Source organism: Ambystoma mexicanum, chromosome 2p (genome assembly GCF_040938575.1).
Source record: "Ambystoma mexicanum isolate Mex_15411 chromosome 2p, UKY_AmexF1_1, whole genome shotgun sequence".
Taxonomy (NCBI): Eukaryota; Metazoa; Chordata; class Amphibia; order Caudata; family Ambystomatidae; genus Ambystoma; species Ambystoma mexicanum.
In genome coordinates this window covers 659,835,105-659,857,065 of record NC_090923.1, presented here as the reverse complement: position 1 = coordinate 659,857,065, position 21,961 = coordinate 659,835,105, and the positions used below count along the sequence as shown (strand labels likewise).

Here is a 21,961-nt window from a genome sequence, read left to right as displayed (position 1 = left end):
ATGGCATCTCTAACGATGTGTTGATTTGGTGCTGGATGGTTCAGTCGAGTCCATCCATGCCGCAGGTGTCGGCATATGCGGGGTAGGCTGGTGGGCAGGCGGGTGGGCACGCGAGTGGGCACATCCGTATGTTCCTGTACCAGGGTATTTGGTCGTCTGGTAGATGGGCAATCTCCTCTCGTGGCGGGTGTCTGGGCCGTGATCCTCTAGGCCAGGGTTGAGAGGGGATTGGTGGGAGCCTTTTGTTCACTTTTCCCACTTCAAGATGTTGAGTTGAACAAACAACATTGAAGGCATTTAAAGAAATGGCCTTCCAGCCTAGTCCATTGCAGCACTATTTCTATAAATTGCAATATATTAGAACATTGGTGGGTCAATTAAAAACAATGCAGTGGCATTGGCCACGAATTAGCAACAAAGCTTGACTGACAAAGGTACACAAGCCCAGGCTTTCACATTTCCGGTGACCATGCACGAGAAGGCTGTCCCGTCCTGCTTTTTATTTGCATTCTGGTACTTGTAGTTTTCTTACATTCCAAATGGGAAATAATAATCTGCAAGTACCAGAATCCTAAGGGAAAAACAGGACTGTATGGTCATTTCTAGTACAACCACGAGAAACTTGTAAGAAACACTTGTTGGGAGAAAGAAAGCGATTACAAAGATCCTACTAACCGTTTTCACAAAATAAAAACTGGGAACTACAGATGAGATATTGTGGTATCGTGATGGGGTTCTAGAAGGAAAACATAGAAGGAAACTGAGAGCGGCAGTTGAAGAACGGAGTCAGAAGAGGACGGGAGAGCTCCTCCTACCGAAATATAGTAAATAAATAATGAATCCAAAGTTACCTGCTTTGCTCTCTGATCTGGTGACAAAGCCACATGGAGAGAAGCTCTACCGAGTACCTACAGCCATCGGCCTGCACATGTTAAATGTTAAAGGTATTTGTATCGCGCACCGTCACCAATGGAGTTGATCCCCAGACGCTCTGGCGGATCTGCAAACGAGAAGGTGGGATGGGTTAGTAGGTGAAGCGGGAGTAGGATAGTGAGAGGAGTGGTGTTCTGTTGGCAGCTTCAACTCGGTATACACCAGGTGCTGAGCTTTGGTGCGAGTATCAGATCGATGTCAGTCCTTGTGTGCTATTGGTGCGGCTTATGTGTTGAGCAAGCACCGGAGGATGTGCAGCCGTGGACCTCAGAAGGTATGTGGTTTCTTGCACATCCAGTCAAATTTGGGCAGTCCCTTCCAGTATGAAGGGTGTAAAAGTGCACACAACAGCGGTGGGAGCAGAGCGTTACGCCCAACGAGGTTGTGCCATTGCCTGGCGATGCAGGAACAGAAGGCTCCATTGCAGCTTTCACCATGCAATGTTAAGAAAAATTAAAAGAAACAAATGCAGGAGATGTACCGTTGCCCAGCTCGGGGCAAACAAATATTATGGCACAAGTGCATGTGAGGTGCCGGTGCTACAAGAGATCATATTTCATTCAGTTGAGGAGACGGAGTACACATAGGCCCTCATTACGACCCAGGCGGTAAGCGGAAAACAATGCCGCTAAATGAATACCGGCATCGTTTTCCGCTAGGTCCGATTATGACCCGCGAAAGTGCCATTAGCGACATTGTAGTTTACGGTGCCACTAACAGCACCAAGGACGCGCGCGCGCGACCCTCCATGCCGTAAATACCGGCATGGTGCAAAGCTACGCAGATCACAAACCAGGCGGACATGCCCCTAACACCATCGCCAAGGCCGTTAAGTACCTTACCGCCATGGCGCTAATTCCGCCATCACGAACCAACCGTAAATGGCCATGTGCAGTGTTCCCAGCTGCCACAGGTGCACAGAACCAGCACAGGTGGAGGCAATACAGGCTCTCCCAGTGCAGAAAGAGCACACCCCATCCCTACCAGCCCCAGTCACACTCCACAATGATACCAATAGGACTAGCAATGTTGGGGCTGGAGGACCTGATAGCAATGCGAGTGCTACTACTGCAACAACAACAACAACAACAACAACAGGCTGCACAGAGGAGACGCAGGAGGAGAAGGAGGGCAAGGCAGGGCCAGCAAGCCCCACCAGCACAGCCAGTGGCACCACGCAGGCAGCCCCCAATCCCACGTATCAGAGCCAGTCCATTCAACCTCACCGCAGAGCAGATCCACACCCTGTACCGACTGGACCGGGACACCATCACCAACATTGTGCACATGATACACAACGACATTGTCAGTATGATAGAAACAACCACCGCCATTCCGCCCCTACTGAAGGTAGTGTCCGTGCTCCACTTCCTGGCCACAGCCACCTACCAGCACACAGTGGGCCACTTGCAAGGCATATCCCAACCATTATTCTCACGTACACTGATCCAAGTGCTCGATGCCCTCCTCAAGCACACAGATGACCACATCTCATTGCCACGGTATGCCCAGGAGATTGCCAATACCAAAGTGGGTTTCCATGCACTAGCTGGCATACCTGGTTGCATTGGTGCCATCGACTGCACTCATGTTGAATTGGTGGTCCCACATGCCATGGAGGTACCATACCGCAACCGTAAACTATTTCACTCAATCAACGTGCAAATGGTCTGCGACTCCAACAGGATCTTCACACATTGTTGTGCCCGATTCCCCGGATCAACCCATGATTCAATGGTCCTTCGGAACTCCACAATACCACGCTACATGGAGCGACATGCAGGCCCAAGATCCTGCCTACTCGGTGAGTCTAATGTCATGAGCATGGAAATGCGAAGTGTGTAGGTGATCGACGTGGGGGGGAATGATGCATACGTCACATGGCTGCGACTAGCAGTAGCCAGATCATACCCTGAGGCAGCACTCACGTCATCTGACAACTGTATACATGATGCCTGATCTAATCAGCCCTAACATGTGAATGAAAGTGTACCCCAACCATGACACAACCATCTGCAAGTGCATTGTACAAAATGTGACCACATTGACTCCAAAGGAACGCACCTACATGCACGTCACCAAACACCATCTACTGAAAGGCCTGTCCCCCATAACTGCGCACAAAGGAGGCACATGTCGGACAGGAACATCAATGCACCACAGACAGCAAGACCCACAAACTGTCCCCATTGACACGAGTATTGTTCCCTGGGGTCATAATGAGCCAGACAGCAATGTTGCAATCATGTGAGCTTTGACCTCACAGGACACGTGCCAGGTCACATAAAATAACGGCCTGAACGGACACAGTGGATGGGCACTCACAAGGCAATTGTCCCCCCTGCATTGTGTCTTGGCATGCAAAACAGTACATGAGAGCCATGAACATATACCGGTTGCATAGTGTGAATCCATTAGCACAACTAAATTTGGTTCAAAGTAACAGTTGAATGCAAGGCATGGTGGCGCGTCATGTTCAGAAAGCAATCTCATTTCTGACACATACATTGTTGCCCATTTACAGGTGATGCAGGCTATCCCCTGAAGAGGTGGCTCCTTAAACCAGTCCGGAACCCACAGAACCAGCATGAGGAGGACTTCAACCGTGCCCATGCACGTACCCGTGTGGTGATAGAGCAGGCCTTTGGCCTACTGAAGGCACGTTTCCGCTGCCTCAGCAGGTCTGGCGGGGCACTCCCGTACCGCCATGAGAAGGTTGCGAAGATCGTCATGGCATGTGTCATGCTACACAATATGTGCGTCAGACGTAACGTGCCTCTACCCCCTGACGCAGAACTGCAACCACCTGATGATGAGGATGATGAGGGTGGGGATGGGGCAGCACCTCAAGGAGGCAGCGATGCACAGGAGGGGCGTGAAATGCGTCAGAATCTCATTGACCAATACTTCTAGCACACACAGCGTGTGCGTGTAACATGTGGACGGCACTTGGGGCACTGTGTGTGTCTGGTATATGCACACCATAGACTGTACAACAATAAATCACACATACACAATGAGCAATGTCCACACATTTGGTTTGTGATAAACGAAAAAGTGTATTGTGCTTCTGAAAAGGTATAACACACCCAATCCCCCCTCCCTCTCCCCCCTGAACACCCCAGCACACCCAATCCCCCCTCCCCCTCCCCCCTGAACACCCCAACACACCCAATCCCCCCTCCTCCTCCCCCCAGAAATCCCTGCAAAGGAGTGCCAGTGCCCGTGGTGAAGTGGGTAATGTTTCAGTGGTCCACTGGGCGGGCACTATTGCCAGCCCCCTGTCCCGGAACCTGGGGCCCCCCTGCCTGTACTCCTCCGGGTCCTGGATGACCTGTGGACGGGCCTGGATGGGGCCGAACTTGCAGCTGAGGAGGTACCGGCCTGCCCGGTACGCCGTGTGTCCATGATTGTCCGTATCAGTTCACTAATCATATTCCGCACTGCAGCTAGTTCTGTGCATATGTTCGTGCTTGCTGATTGGATGGCTGCCTTGATGCTCTCAGCACACCTCTCCATGCCTGAAATGGCACCTCCACAATCAGCAACATGCTGCGTTAGGAGTGACGCCAGTTGTTCTTGCCTCGCTGATATTTGGTCCAGCACCTGCCTGAAATCAGGCCCAATGGAGGTTGCAATTGCAAGCCCAATAGGACTACTCCCCTCTTCCCCTACTCCCACTGGGCTTGGAGTGGCTGGCCATGAATCTCCAGGGGATTGCCCCTGTGTGTCCTGTCCATGCAGGCTACATGGGGACAGGTGTGGGGAGGTAAGTTGGGTGTTGGGGGGACCTTCCATGTCATCATCCACATTCGCCACATCGCTGTCAGAACAGGCTGCGATGGCTGCAGTCTCCCCGACTGTACTGCTCCCCGCAGACACAATCCCCTCAGTGGGCAGCAGTGGTTGTGTGTCTGCCGTGGGTGCTATCATGTCCCTTTCCTCGGGGGGAATTGCTGCCCTGGGCTGTTCGGCAACAGGAATTTTGGCCTGCTGTGGGTTGGCCATGGGTCCAGCAGAGGTGGATGGTTGGTGGCCTCTTCCCTCTGTCCTGGGCTTCTTGGCTGGGGTGGTGCCACTCTCGTCCCTGCCGGTGTCCGAGTGTGAGCCTGTGGTGGAGCAGAGGAGGGAAAGTGTTATTGATGGTTCAGCGGACATTGAGCAGGCATTGTGATGAGTGCCATGGTTTAGATGGATAGAGGGTGGACTTTGTAGGCCCTGACATACAGGTTGTCTCCCTTTTGGGTGGGTTGAGCATGCAGGAATGTGTGTGCCTGCTGTAGAGTGTACATGCTGCATGTGTGCAGGGTGTGGGTCTTCTGCTGATGTGTTGCGTTTGCCATATGGGGCAACATTGTGATTCCCATGTAAGTGTGATTCAGGGTGTTTTGCACGGCTGAATTGGAGGCACCTACCTGTGTCTCCTGATGTCGGGGGCTCCTCTCTCCATTCCGCCGACGCCCTCAATGCACTCTATGCCGATCAATGAGGCACATGTCTCCTCCCATGGCTGCATCTTCAGTGGGGAGTCTGCTCCACCGCCAGTTGGCAGTCCCAGGTTGCGGTTTGCTGACAGTATGCCCCTTACTCGGAGCTGGAGGTCATACCACCTTTTGCGGCACCGTCTGGCGGTGCGTGGGGTGGTACCTACGGCACTGACGCGTTGTGCCACGAGTTCCCATACTGCTTTTTTCCGGGCTATGGCTGGTCTCGTCATCTCTGATGAGAAGACGATGTCTGCCTTTTCCTGCAGCGTTTCTGCCAGCATAGTTAGTTCTTCGCGACTGAAGCGGTCCTGCCGCTGCCTGTCGCAGGCTTTTTTAACAACTTTTGGCATGGTTAGGTGAGGAAATGGGTGGGTAATGGGATTCACAGGGTTTCAGGGTTGAATGTAGTGTGGTTGGGTAGGATGGCAATGGATTGTGTTTTTAAAGATGGCCGCTGTGCTCTTTCCCGTTCCGCCGCAATGACGCTACTTCCGGTTCCGCTTATTTATGGTGCCCGCTAATTACGGTGCCCGCTAATTACGGGGCCCGCTAATTACGGGGCCCGCTGATTACGGTCGGCGCAATGATGGGTGGCGGTAGGTCACCCTGCGCGGCGTTCGATGCCGGTAAGGGCTGTTTACGCCATGGCGTAGTTTACATTACCGCCATGGCGTAATGCTCGTGCGCGATGGGTCGGAATATGGCGCTCTTTACGCCATCGGTCCATGGCGTAAACAATGATTACGCCATGGCGGTAATTTCGCATACTTACCGCCAGGGTCGTAATGAGGGCCATAGAGTAGATGCATTTTAGGTGTTTCATCGTTTGAAGCGATATATTTACAGAGAGCATAGCTTATCGCAAAGGAAAATATAGTATTCATTATGCTGCATAAACCTCGCAGAACTATTTGGAGAGAGCATAACTTACCACAAAGGAAATTATTACAGTATCCATTAAGCTGCATAAAGTTCACTTAGCAAAAGACCAACACGAACATTCATATGGGAGCAAGTGGCAGTGAACACGTGGCCATGAAGAGTGTTCTCCCTCCCACGATGTTCCTCCCAGAAGTGGGAGAACAAATGGTCCCATGGAGAAGATGGCTGAAATCCTTTGAGCACTATGCCAGTGTTGTGTGTGGCACTACTTATAGTGTAGATAGGAAGAGTTCACTACTACTACACTGTTTAGGTTCGGCGGGACAAGAGAAATTCGAGGATCTTCCCGAACTGACCGAGGAGCAGTGCTTAAACCTGAATAAATATGAGAAGTGTGTCAAGAAGATTAACACACATTACGATATAAAAAGATCAGTGCCATTTTGGAGTGCTACAAATTTGGGAAAAGAGTGCAGGAAGAAGGGGAGAATGTAGAAGAATATATCACAGTGCTAAAAAAGTTAGCTAGGTCCTGCAACTTCAACCAAGATCTTGCCAAAAAAATAAAGAGATCCGTTCATGTTAAAGTGCAGGGATAGCAAGTTAAGGGAAAGCTTGTGGGCAGAGGATGAGGCTCTACTGAAAACTGTGCCACAGATAGCTAAAGAGCTTGAGCACACAGAGAAGTGCATTAAAACGCTTGAGTACATAATAAAAAAAGACGCAAATTAAAGCAACTCCAGAGCCTACGCCAGGTAGTATGCCAGAGACAGTTTTGGCTGCAGGGAATCGTACAGAAAGAAATAGTTGGACTACAGAAGGCAAGGTTTATTTTTGCTACAGCACTCCTAGGTCTGACAATTGGAAGGGAAGGGGAAGGTTTCCTATAAAGGCTCCAAACCAGTCGAAAAAGTGCTACAGATGTGACAGCATGTCACACTGAACCAAGAGCCCTGCCTGCCCAGCTCTCAGAATCATCTGTAAAATCTGCAATGGAAAAGGTCATCTTGCTAGATTCGGCAGAAGCAAGAACACTTCAACAAACTGGATAAATGGTACGTACAATGAGGATGACGATGATGATGGAGATGAGTGCATATCGAAAGTTAAGAGATGATGAGGAGGACCTGGAAAGTCCTAAGTCAATGGCTTTTGTAAATAATGCACGAATTGTGATGATTGACTCCGGATCTAAATATACATTACTATCAGAAGCTGCATGGAAAGCAAAATTCAGGCACACATATTTGCACAAAGTTGTTGTATAGATAGAGCGGATTGGCTGGTTTCAGGATACACTACAGTTTGAAGGGAGAGAGGCTACAGAGAAATATATGCACGAATTGTGATGATTGACTCCGGATCTAAATATACATTACTATCAGAAGCTGCATGGAAAGCAAAATTCAGGCACCCATATTTGCACGAAGTTGTTGTATAGATAGAGCGGATTGGCTGGTTTCAGGATACACTACAGTTTGAAGGGAGAGAGGCTACAGAGAAATATATGTATCAAAAAAGGGATTGATGCCACTTTTGAGTTGAGCCCACCAAAAGAAGTTGGAGGTTAAATTTGACCCTAATGCAGAGTGTGCTGTACTTGAAACAGGAAGCGATTCACAAGAGACACAACCGACACATGAACAAGTATTCCAAGAGAACATAGGTGGTTTGAGAGGGATTACACATTAAATCAAAATGAAGCAAAGTTCCAGAGCGGTTGCCAAAAAGCTGTACAATATTCCGATCTCCATGAGGGACGAGGTGAAGGCAGAACTTAAGAAGTTAGAAGATAAAGGAATAATAGAGAGCGTGGATGTCTCAGAATGGGTGTCACCACTAGTAGTAGTGAGGAAAGCATCTGGGAAAGTATGACTCTAAGCCGATATGAGAAAACTTAATAAATGTGTCATCCCGGAAAGACATCCTTTGACAAACATTAAGAGTTGATATCAACCATGAGCCAAGCGAAGGTGTTTTCAACCCTTGATCTGACTTCTGCCTATCATCAGGTGAATCTTCACAGAAAGTCAAGACACCTCATAGTATTTATAACGCTGGAAGGGTTGTACCAGTACTGGCAAATGCCATTTGGGTTTATTTCTTCAGCATCACTGTTCCAGAAAATTATATACAGAGTTGTGTTCTTCTGCGATGATATCTTGGTATCTATGATATCGTGGAGAGCATAGAGGAACATGACAGGAGGTTTGATTGAGTACTGATGAAGCTGCATGCAGCATGGATGACTTTAAGCAAGGAGAAGTGCACAATAAAAAGGAGGTAGATTGAATACCTTGGCCATGTCATCTCGGAAAAAGGAATATTGCCAAAGAAAGACTTAGTAGGAACCATTGAGAAATCGGCCAGCCCGAGTAGCAAAGATCAGGTACGGGCATTCCTGGGAATGGTGGAATACTATGAAAATGTTATCAAGGATCTTGCCAAACACACAGCTGTAATCAGAAAGTTGGTAAGAATGGGATTATCCTTTGAATGGGATGATCATTGTGAGGAAGAGTTTAAGTACTTCAAATGAACGTCAATGGATGCACCAGCATTGCACATGATTGGCAGAGCACAGTTATTACGACCGATGTGAGCAATGTAGGTCTAAATGTGGTTTTGACACAAACAGATTGAAACAGAGAATGCATGATAGTTTTTTTCGTCCAGGTTGTCGAAGGGGCTGGAGAAACTTTATGCCACCATTGAGAAGAATGCTTTGGCAATAAAGTGGGCAATGGAGAAATTGAAGTTTTGACGTAGGGAACAAAATTTGAAGTGCATACGGATCACAATCCACTAGTGTCAATAATAACATCAGAGGGTTTGGATAACGTCTCAGTGAGAATACAGAGCTGGGTATCCAGACTACAGTAGTATGATCTCTAATAGTAACATATATACTGGGCATAAAGAATTGTACGGCTGATTGGTTATCCAGATGACAACTAATGAGGAAATTCTGGAGGATGAACAGGAACAGGAAACAATGTTGGAAGTTATAGAGATACCAGTCCCAAAAGGAGATTAGACGGAAGCTTTGAAAAAAGACAAGAAAATGGTTGCAATCATAAAGCGCTTGAGCGAACATTACATATGTACTGCTCTTACTGCTCCGTGTAATCAATTCCTAACTGCATGTTTAGCACTGAACGTGTTTGTTCACTATAGTAAATGTTAGCATGTGCCTTACCATTCAAATGCAGCCCTGGCTACGTATTTCTCACACTTAGCCTTTCCAGTTTTCATTGAGTCAGCAGAACCTGCAGACACTCGAATTAGACCATTTCACCCAAACTTGATTTAGCCTATCGCATGCAATCTCGAATTTAGCTTACTTTGCTTATATTTTATTTAGCCTACTGCATGCAATTTCGATTCAACCCACTCTTATTATTGTGGATTCCGCTCACTGTATGCAACTTTGAATTTAGATGGCCTTGCTTATATCTCACTTAGCCTACTGTATACAATTTCGATCACAGCCTTCTCTGATTTCTGGATTCAGCCTATTGTATGCAACCTCAAACTCAGCTTACTTCACTTATACCTGACTTAGTTTACTGTATGTAATTTTGAATCTAGTCTATTCTGCAGATACCCGATTCTTCCTATTTTATGTAATTTCGATTTTAGCCTATTCTCTATACATTACACTTAGCCCACCCGTGCAGATTTGAAACAGCCTGCTATATGCTTTCCTGATTTAGCACTCGCTATGCAACTGGACTCAGCCTACCTTGCATATACTTGATTTAGCCCATTATATGTGATTTAAGGCAGCCTACTCTGCGTTAATCTGATCTAGTCCTCTCGGTCAACTGCCCCTGGAGCTTAGACCCGACCATTCTCTCCAAGCGCTCCACTAACACTTAAAATGCTTACATTAAGGAACCTTATGTCCCTTCTTGGTATATTAATAGACATAACCTGTATTTATACTATTCTCCCAGTACCTCACGACTACACTATCCTTAACTGCAGCATAACCCAATACATCACATACACAAATAGCCTAACTCGCATTGAACAGCCAGCTAAACCTAGCATGGATCTTCAACAACTACCTACGCTCGATTCCCATCCCTGCAACACGATTGCAAGAAATAAAAGACTCAGTTCGAGACTAGCCAAAATATTTGAACCCCTAATTAGAACTCTTACCAGCCCTAACAAAAGAACTAACCCACACTCTGAAACCTCCAATACTAAAAAAAAATTCCATGTTAGATCTCGCCCAGCATATGCCTCATTAAACCGAACCACACCCAAGACCCAAAGCTCAAGTCCTACTGCTAGGGGACATGAACCTAGGACTTAATGACTCCAAAGCCCCACATGCATCCAATGTGACCAATACCCTAACTGAACTAGGCTTTACCTAGAGAGCTCTTCACCCTACTCACAACAAAGGTAGAACACTGGACTGGGTGGCAGACCATAACTGCAACGACTTAATCTCATCCATATCCCCCTGATCTGGACAGACCACCACCTGGTAACCTTCTCCTTAGTAAATGAACTAGTACTCAGATCCTCCTACCATTTACTGGGGATTATGACAAGGATTTGGCCTTAGTGAACAGGATATACCTCATCATCCAGGCATGGACGGCTACCCATGGACTATGCCTGAATGATGACAAGACCGAGATCATCATCCTAGGCACTACCTCAACCCTCAATATATTGAGCTCCAAATACTCAGCCTTTAACATTGACAATAATATTATTACTGTGGCTAAAGAGGTGAAAACCTTGGGGTTTTATCTGGACGCTACCTTATCTCTCAACAAGCAGGTCAATGCCTTGGCCTCGTCCACAGCACATATGTCCAAATTGATCAGAGCAGGTAAACACTTCCTATCAAATAACAGTTGCATTACCTTGGCCAGGGCGCTCATTTTATCAAAGTTGGACTACTGTAATGCACTGTACATAGGTGTGAACAAACAAACCATTAAGAAAATCCAAATCTTGCAAAACAACGCCCTTGGAGCAGCACTAGGAATTGCCAGGAGTGAACATATCTCCAATACCAGAAGATCTAACAATTGGCTTTCAATACACGACAAAATCAAACTAAATGTTGCAACACTTACATACAAATGTTTGAATAATGCGGCACCTTGTTACTTGACAGAAAGATTCACTAAGAAATCCTCGACAAGGACTACTAGACTATCCAATACCAACTAGCTTGCTGTCCCTAGATTCAAGCTACCTAGAATCGGGGGCTGTAGTTACCCAGTCAAGGCAACGCAACTGTGGAATTCCCTACCTTCCACACTAAGAGCAGATCAAACTTTCCATAATTTCCGCCAGAACATAATAAAATGGCTCAAAGACTCTGACAATTAGACACGCATCTGCTACCCACAACGAAATGACACTGTTCCATGTAAATATTTTAGTTATTGGACAATCTATTGACTGTATTTGTTTTTCCCTTTCATGTTACCTGCCTCTGCGCCTACCTGACTTTTCTTTGTACTGTGTTCTTAAGATGTATTGTTTAACCTGATGTGTAACTAAGCTGTGAATTATCCTATGCTATGCGCCCTGATACCTATGGGTCCGGTGTGCAATACAAATAATAAAACAAACAAACAAACAAACTGAATAAGAAAGTACCCACAGAGAATGGCATGATATGTTGTGGAACATAAAAGATAAACTTGATGTTCAGGACAATATACTTAAAAAAGGTGACAAAATTGCACCTCCTGAAGGAATAAGACAATGGTTGATTGATATAGGGCACAAAGGTCATCAAGCAAGGCGTAGTGAAGACAAAGCGCATGATAAGAAGTGGTTACTGGTGCCCTGGATGTGATGCACAAATAGAGAGGACCATGAGGAACTGTATCCTTTGTAAAAGTGTGCGTGAGAGCGAAAAACCTGATGAATATCACAGACATTCCTGGGAAACCATGGGAGGAAATGTGTATGGATGTGATTGGCCCAATATGGAGTGATGGGGTCGGGATTTGCTGGGCGGAATTTCTGATTACACCACATGTGAATGCTAAAAGAGTGGTGGCATTTTTCGATGATTGTTGTGGCCGTGAGGGAATTCTGATGTAATCTTGACAGACAATGGGTCACAATTCCAACTGAGGGAGAGGGAACAAAAGTATTTCAGAGAACATGCTATATAACAGTAAGACAAAAGACTGTATGAAGAATAACCCAAGAGTGCCCACAGCGGCAAGAGAAAACATGACTCATACATTAATATAAGCTAAATCCTTAATGAAAAGATGGTAATTCAATTTCATACACAGTCTCTTTGCATGTGATCTAGACATGAAAAACACTGGCCATTCATTAACAGTGAATATAAATATGGCTCCTGCGATACTCCCAGAAATTACACATAGACACAAGAAGATTAGTCAAATTCTCCCCCCCCCCCACTCTAAGTCTGGCTCAAATCTTGACGACCTGTCAAATATCCAAGGTTGGTTAGTAAGGAGGCAACCTATCAAAATCCTTGGTGTCACACCGCCCATGAAATAGTATGCCAATCAGCTACTTGTCGTAGAGATGATGTATTTTAATCTTTATCAATATATGGGTGGTTCCTGGTGGAGCCATCAGATACTTGTAACCCAATTAAATGTTTAACCACTATGGAATCTATATGTATTCAACCCCACTAACCTATCCCCAGTCCCCATAGGTTTTGTGAACTGATATAATGTTGTGACATCATTAATGACATGTTTTTAATACTTAAGCAATTGTTTTTGATTAACATGTTTAAAGCAGTGAGATTTGAATACTTGTATGCTGTCCCAGATTTGTCTTGATGTGAATAAAGCTGGATTTTGCCTGCACTTTGTCTACTCCGTCATTGAGTCTTGTTTGGACTGAGTTTGATACCGCTGGCTCTATCTGGGATTTTGGGGCCTCCACAACATAGTAATTCAGATGCGGAATTGACGAGAAGATCTAGAAGCAGAAGAAGATACTGGAGACTGAGATATCTGGGTGATTACACAAAGTAATAGGAAGAAGGATTTTGGAGGGTGTGTGGTATCAGTATGGGGGTTCCAGAAGGTGAATGTGGAAGGAAGCTGAGTGCAGTGGTTGAAAGACGAAGTGAGAAGAAGAGGACAGGAGAGCTCCTTGTACTGAAATATGCTCAATATATAATCAATCCACAGTTACCTTCTTTGCTCTCTGTTCCTCAATACACTACAGATTTCTGACACTGAAGGCAGCACAACTCCAGGCAGTGCCCCTCCATGTCCTTGGTATGCAGATACCTGTTGCCAGTACCATGGTGGTCTATTGAGGCGAAGAGGAGCGGTGCAAAGTGGGATCCTGACCAGTGGCATTTCACCATGAACTGAGGTTGTCAGACCAGTTTCAAATGGAGTATCCAGGCAGTTCAATGCAACGTTTCAGGCATAGGGCAAAAGGTTCACGAGAGGGAATTATGTAGAGGGCAGCACAAGGAGAACAGGTGTGAGTAGCCAACATCTTCTTTGGAGTTGAAGCTTATACCAGTGGTTCAAGCCAACCACCTGAGCAACCTGATTTGTTGCTAACACCCATCAGCCGTTAATGGCTAATCTAACCATTCTGCTCCAACATTTCTTGTTCTCTGATTTGTCTCTCCCTTTTTTTAACAGCACATTTTATCCTTATGGGTAGAATGTTCAAGTAGCATTATAGCCCTTCTACTGTAGACTATTACAACAATTCCATACCCTTCGCATCATTATGGACACTCAAGTCTCTCTCAGGGTTAAAACTCTCAAAGAGGGAATAACATGTCAGTTCAAGCGAATAATGAAAATACTGTACTAAATGAAACTAGACTTTTTCACCTAGTAGATAGGCACATTGGTCACTCCACTCCATAATGAAAATTTAAAGGGCACCCCTGAAGGAACAAGTTAACAGACAGGTGAGGTTGAAAACGATTGGCTATTATTAGCAGAGTCTTCGTGAGCTAGTGGTTGGTGTGAAATGTTTGCCCCTTACCTTGGCCTACCTAAGGGGTTGAAATTACTTTGTTTTACCCAGAAACCTGTGAGACGGCTTTGAGAATGATGACTGGGGAAGTAAAACCACATATATGTATGAGTTTAATGCTGGTTTTCCACCAAAATTGAAAATAATCTCTCCACCCAGAACAAGGTGAACTGGTGCAACAGTATAATGTCCCGGCCAGATAGTGAAGACCTGATTTATATTTATGTGACGTATCAGTTGAGTTAAACCCAAGTCCATGGCTTGAGAAGCTTCAATAAAAGTGGTGGTACTTAACTTCATCCATTGCCGCAGGCCGGTGGTCTCCACTCCCCTTCCCGCCATTGGATGCTCCTCACCACTTTCAATACTTGACTTCTTGCTTTGGGGTGGCTCAGCCCCGGGAGACCCAGCAAAGGGAAACAGATAAGGGCTACCCTCCAGCCTTTCCTCCGGCCTCTTTGAGATATTGCTTTATCATGTCCTGCAACATGTTTGTGAGTATCAATTATGTCTTTTCTCAGCCCCGCCCTCACCATGCACTGCTCTTACTATCTCTCCTCTGCTCAAAACCATATCAACTTCCTATCTCCATCATCTCTTTTCCTCGATGCCGCCCTTCTTCTCGCTCACCTTCTGTCTCTATTCACAAAACCTCCAAACCTAACTTTCATCATACTTCCTCATCTCACATCAACCCCGACACATCTCTACTTTGCAGACTCAACATCAGCATGCTTCCACATCTCAATTGCTTTATATTGCTCTTTGGGATGCACAATATGTCTGCATCAAGACTTCTTTTAGCCCCAACTTCCTTCTTTCCCGTTCTCCCTCTCTGAACCTCATTACCCTTACAGAAACCTGGATTTCTCCCTCAGACTCCACAACCCTTGCTGCCCTTCATAACCCTATCTACACCTACACCAACTCTACCCACCCAACTGGTAGGGGTGGTGGTGTATGACTGTTTGCATCTTCCAAACTTCCTATCTCTCCTACTCCCCTATCTCCCGCTAGTTCTCTATCTTTCAAATACACTATCTCCACAATCTCTGCTCGCTATGGCATTCATATTATAGCTCTCTTTCAGCCATCTGGTCCCGATGGTGAATTTATTGACCACCTCTCCCAACTAATTGACTTCCTTCCTCCCCATCATCACCTCATTGTCACTTGTGACTTTAACCTCCCCTCTCTCTCCACTCCTCTATCCACTGACCTTAGCTCTCTTCTGCTTAAGCACACAATCTCTTCTGCCCACTCTCTGCCCACCCATTAATTGGTAACTCCCAGAACCTTATACTCATATCATCTTAACTATCCAACTCTAATATCTCCATTGCCCCCTGTCCCTCGGATCATTCCATTGTCTTTGCCTCAATCTATACTCCTACTTCCACCCAACTCTCTCCATCTACCACTTCCATTACCAATTGCAGGTTTCCCACCTCCAAATGACCTACCTACCCCTCTGACCTACACCACTCTCCATCCTGCAATTTATCATTCACAAGCATCAACACTGCCCTTAATGCTCCCTTCTCCTATCACTTCCCTCTAACGACATTCACCCATAAACCCTCCGCTCCAGGGCCTTGAATTACACCTAGCATCCTGACCCTGACAACAACAATGAGGAAACATCTTTGCACTTGGCAAAGATCTAGACACTAATCAGATCTCCAACTTTACCTGACTGCTCTTCAAAACTACTCCTCTGCTCTCAACTCTGCGAAATGTGACCTCTATCTCTCTCTCATGTTGTCTCAATCATCTCAACATAGGTGTCTCCAAAAATCTCTAAACTCAATTCTCTCACCTCCTAAATACTCCCCTACTCTTTCTCTGATGATCTAGCTCTCTACATTGCTTTAAACATTTTCAACATTTACCATACCCTTGCAAACGTCCTTCTATACTCCCACCTAAGCACTTTTCTCTCCACCACCTCTACTCTCCTCTCCCATGACAATGTCTTCCTCTGCCCCACTAACCCTTTTGGGATTCTTGACCTTCTCCTCAGGGCTAACCCTTTAAGTGCCACCATCAACTCTCTATCATCATACATAGTTAAACTCATAGCTCCCAGTGTTGCTCCATATCTAACTTTCCTCTTCAACTCCTCGCTTGATAGTGCCAATTTTCCATCATCCTTTATGTTGGCTACTGTCATCTCTATCCTTAAGAAAGCTGGCCTAGATCCTAACTGTTCAGCCAACTTTCATCCTGTCTCTCTTCTACCTCACTGTTCCAAAATCCTAGATTGAGCTGTTTTCAACTGAATCACTGAGTTCCTTGACACAGAGCCTGCAGGATCCTCTTCAACCTATCCTTCGACCTCTGCACTCTACTGGGTCAGCTCTCTTCAATGTCAGCAACTACATCTCTTCCACTCATCATGCTAAGCGCTCATCTATTCTTATTCTTCTTGACCTCTCTGCTGCCTTCGATACCGCTAACCATTGTGACCTTTTCTCAACACTATCTCTCCTAGGCATCTCAGACAAGGCCCTTATTTGTCTTATCTTACCCCCAGACATCTCCAGATGCCCTGGTACAGCCTTACCTCCCCACTCACCCTCTGCACTGTTGGTGTTCCCCAAGGGTTAGTCCTGCAACCACTTTTCTTCACTCTCTTTATCTCTGCTCTTGGCATCTTGATCTCATCCTATGGCCTGTCCTATCAACTCTTTGCTGATGACACTCAGGTTCTCTTCTCCATTTCTTCCGTATCTGATGATATGGGCAAAAAGCTCTATCTCTCTGTCATCAAATAATGGTTGGCATCTTACTCACTCATGCTCAACTCCACTAAGACTCAGGTTCTCTACTTCCCATCCCAACAGGCTATCTCTTCCTCGCCCCCTCTTCTATTCTCTCCTGACTATGTTCCCTACTCTGCTTCTGCTTGCAACCTTGGTGTTATCTTCGACCCATCTCACAGCTTCTCACTTTTCATCTCCAAATCTGCAACTTCAGACAGACTAAATCTCCTCAACAACAGAAAAATAAGACTTTGTCTCCCCTCAACACTGCTGAGCACCTTATCGCCTCTTTAGTGCTCTCTCGATCTTCCGGCTTTGCCAGTCTACTCTACTCCCTTTCCAACTATGCTTTTTCACCTCATATCAAAGTCAACTTTGCTGTCCGTACACTCTTCTACCTTTCCAGCTTCACCTCCACAACCCCAGCTGGTTGTCAGTTAGGCTGGTTATCTATGAGACAGAGGGCAAAGTATAAACTCAATGTAATCATCTTCAAAACTATACAATGACTTGCCCCACCCTACCCATTGGTCCATCTCACTCCCTACTTTTCCCCGCACTACCTATGATCATCCTCGGCTCACCTCCTTGCCGCCTCTCATGCTCTTTGCGCTATCTCTCATTTCTGCTCTCTTCCTCTCCTCGCTCCTTTGATCTGGAATGCTCTTCCTCTCCCTCTCTACCTATATTTAAATCCAACCTCCTAGCTCTCCTCTTTTCTGAAAAGCTACTTGCATAGCATCACATCTCCCTGTTCTCCTCTCCCCCTACCTCACTTTGACAGCCCACTGCACTTATCTCTCACCCCTTCATCGTACAACTTTTCCTCCACTATCCCATGCCTATATCATGCGCTACTGTCCTTGTCCATGGTTCATGTTTCTACCCCCCCTGCATTATCTGGTCTTATTTCCACATCCTCTCACCCACTGTTTAGGACACCAGTCCTCAGCTCTGTAAATCAATGTAAAAAAGTTTTGTAAGCAATTTTGTCCCACAAATGCACTGTCTTCCCTGTAATTTTCATAAATAAATACAAATAAATTAATAAATATCTTCTTTGTCAACCTAAGTGTGTGACCAGTAAGGGGCGAGGCAAAGTTGAGGCACTAAATGTTGTGTAGAGCATGCAAGTTGTCCCCTAGGGAAAGTCCCTCTCCTCTGACTCACCCTCCATCTAGGGATCTAGGGGTATCAGGTAATATCATCCCCATATATATGGTCGCCGTAAATAATATCGCCGGGAAAAGGTTGTGGCGATATTATATGGGTGACCACATATATGGGCACAGGGGCAAAAAAAAAAAAAAAGAAGCTGCATTGGGCAGCGAAACACACATGGAGTTTGATATCTGTTCATGATGATACATTGAAAGAAAACAGAGGAGAATAGTAATGCAGCAACTAAACTTGAGTGGCTGCGAATAATTGAAAAGGAGTGGTTAGCAAGTGTCACACCAACCAACAGAAACACACGAAACGTACTTGATCTCAACTGGTGAGATTGGAGGGTCAAGACAACTAGGAAAACAATGAATACATAATGAGGTGCAGACGGTTTCAGCTGCTCTATTGCTATTACCTAACATTATTTTACCCATGTTTGATCCTGATTTGCATATTTGATTTTCAAGCTATCACCGATAACTCAACAGTTGATTTTTAGCATTACTATGCAATTTATTTCCCTCATTTCACCTTCTACTATATCCTACAAAGATCATTGATTTAATCCAGCATTGTCACCCTCATGATCTTGGGAGGATAGCTCAGAGGCACTGTGCTCTCCTTGGAAACAAGACGATGGGGAGCAACACAGGTTTAATCCCCGGGTCTGGACTTAGAAACATCTGGGTATTATGCACGTTATAAATAACCAATTATATTAATAATAATGATCATTGCTTGTCTTTCCCATTCATGATATGCATTCCCTATGACAAAAGCACTTGTAAGAATAGAAGACAGTGGTGTTTCCTCATTGTTTTCTGTTCTAAACTGAGACAAGGCAAGAGGGGACCAGTTTGATTCTCAGCAACCATTTCCTCTTTTTCATTATTAATTCTTGCAATGTGTTAAACTTGCATCCTTAAATATGTCCACCGTTTCTACCTTACAATTCACCAATTAGCCTTCTTAAAACACAACTTCATGTTTGCTGGTGTTTTACATTGATCTCCTTCCTAAAGCTACATTTCTCTTTTATTTTGTTGTTGTGGGCCAGCCTGGATTTTAGGAAGGTTTTGATGTTGTCAGCTTCAGTGCTGCTCACCAGATTACTTCATTATAGTTTGCCCCTGCAGGCCCTCATTTTTATATCCCTGCATTTAGATACGATGGCTTCTGCTTCCTATTGGTATTATGTGAACCTCTTTGTCACCTGGTCTTGCTTTGGAGACACCTCAACCATGTTTTTTTCCAGGTTATTTGCTTTGGAAACTACAACCTCAACATCTGCTCTCACCTCTTCTAGAAAAGCATTCAATTCTGGCTCCAGCCCTTGAGTCTCTTGTTTTAAGATGCCTTTCAGACCAAAGTACAATCCCACTATTGATGTGTCTAGATCTTACTTAGTTAGGCCTGGAAATTAGTTTACTTGGTTCTCCCTGTCTGAGGGTTCACTGCTTAGGTTGTAAGGAGATTGCTATAGGTTGTTTTGAGGTGTCCCCTTCTCATAGAGCTTTGTATTACTTGCTTCCTATTTGTCATTGATACCATGTACGACGGACCACCCTTTTGTCAATCTTTTCTTTTGCACTATTTGGGTTATATTGTCCTGGAAATATCTAGTTCACACTGGATAACTATGGCAGCAGATGGTTGTCTCATTTCCCCTCCTCCCACCTAATCCATGTTCTTCTTTGGTTCTCAAGAGGTTAGCCAGACCTTTGTACCGCCATGGTCAAAGACACATAGTTGCGACCACTTGCTGGCTTAGTTTACAGAGTGCCATATGGCCTGAAAACAGTGGCCTTCACCCCCTCTTACAATATGCAATATGTGTTTTGATGGATGACCGTGCTGTTAAGCAGCTATTCCCTCCTCAATGTCTTCTGTGAGGCACTCCCTCTGTGTACTTCGGATCTGTAACATATGCATCTTAAATGGTGTAAACCTGAAAGATGGTGGAGAAAAACCAATGCGATAATGGCAAACTCCACTGATTTATTGATGCCAGGCTATTTTTATCTGAAAAAGGTTTCACTATGACTCCAGAATGATAGATGCGCCAAATACGTCTGCTGAACTCTTAATAGGTAAAGAACGTTCATCTGATGATGCTAACAGGCCAAATGATTCCAAATGGTCTACAGGCTCATCCTGAAGTCGTTTGAGAATAAGCTTACCCTCCCAGCTCTGTCATTGTGCTGGCAAGGGCTCTGCCACTTGGTTTTAATTTTAATTCTTCGTTTTGGGCAAGTCATATTTTACATCATTGGTTGGATAGGAGTGTTTCTTTTCTATCCTGGTCACCCATTTCAGTCACTGATAAACAGGAAGTGCCCTCTTTACGTTGTGACTGTTTTCAAAACATTGGGCTTCATTACGAGTTTGCCGGTCCGGATACAACGGTACCGGTAAGCTTACGGGTACCATTGTATCCGGACCGGCAAACTCTGCATTGTGCTCGCGGGTGCCTTTCATTCCGCCAGGTCTGACCTGGCGGAATGAAAGGCATCCGCGAGCACAGCATGCCTGAAACACTGGCACATAATGAACCGTGCCGGTGCTACAGGCATCCCCATCCCCACGGTTTTACCAGCAAGGCTACCGCCAAACTTCTATTGAGGACCAGTGTGTCCTTATATTAATCGGGGCGATATGTATGGTTTGAAAGCCAGACACATGTTGTTTGGGTACATGACTTGTTTATGACTATATTACGTTTTGAGGGGGATTTTAAGAGTGATGATTCAAACATCTGGGGAGCTCAAGAGGTCCTTGCACCTCATCTCCATAACCATACACCAATCAAGAAAGTCTAAAGATGCCTTCCCTAATGTGGTTCCTTTGAAAACAGCTGTGCGTTGTTCCCCACAGTTCCCAGTTCCCAAGGTGCACATTCCAGTGGCTGATGTCATTGGATGACCAACTGATTATCAGGGTTTATGTATCATGTTTGCTCTGCTGTAAATCATTGCTGGTAAACAACCGTTTTGCTTTGCATTAAAGAAGATGAGGCATAATATTGAACTCACAGTTGGGAAGATAAAAGGTGTGCCAATAGGGTGTTGCCCATGAAGTAAATGGGGCTGAGTCATTGTTGGGAGGGTATAAGATGATGATCCTATCAAACATAGGTCCAAATAGCTCATTGTTAGGAGGGTGAGAGGTATCCTGTGAATGTGAGCCTGGTGAGTCAGTGGTGGTGAATCAGTGTTAGGCGGGCAGCACAGGACTGCTGATGGGCAATCCCTTGGCAGTGGATGAAGGCGCATGATGGCTGAGGGGAAACATGATGCCACTGAAAGCCACATTCTCACAGTGAGTGTAAGTTAAGAGGCAACCATATACTGACCTTGATATAATGACTGCAGGTTGTGAAGAAGCCTGTAGGATTCAAACCTATCCAGTAGAGTTCGCATGGCTGGCAGCGGGTCAAGCAAGATGGTGCTGGCAGAGGTCTCGAGATAAGCCTGAAAGGGCAAGAGACCTCATCATGCACATGACGGTACCCATCAACCACCCCATGCCCATGCCTCCCACTTCCAGATGGGGTACCAGAACTCAAAGGGAAGCATCTCAGCATGGCATTGTGCCACATTTGAACAAACATGTGGGCGCGCGCGCACATGCGCAAGTGGACACACACACACACACACACTCTCTCTCTTTCTCTCTCTCTCATGGTGTAACCAAACATCCTCATTCAAACAATTGCAAACAAACATGGGGGAT

The 21,961-nt window shown here is 45.5% G+C and overlaps 1 protein-coding gene across 1 annotated transcript in view; it reads right to left on the bottom strand.

Annotated features, from left to right (window-relative positions):
• LOC138566660 (inositol-tetrakisphosphate 1-kinase-like) overlaps nucleotides 1-21,961 on the bottom strand; it is a 273,353-nt gene that overhangs the window by 79,318 nt on the left and 172,074 nt on the right. Inside the window, exon 4 of the mRNA XM_069644218.1 lies at nucleotides 21,582-21,699. Coding sequence (XP_069500319.1) covers nucleotides 21,582-21,699 — 118 coding nt within the window. The remainder of the gene's footprint in view (nucleotides 1-21,581; nucleotides 21,700-21,961) is intronic.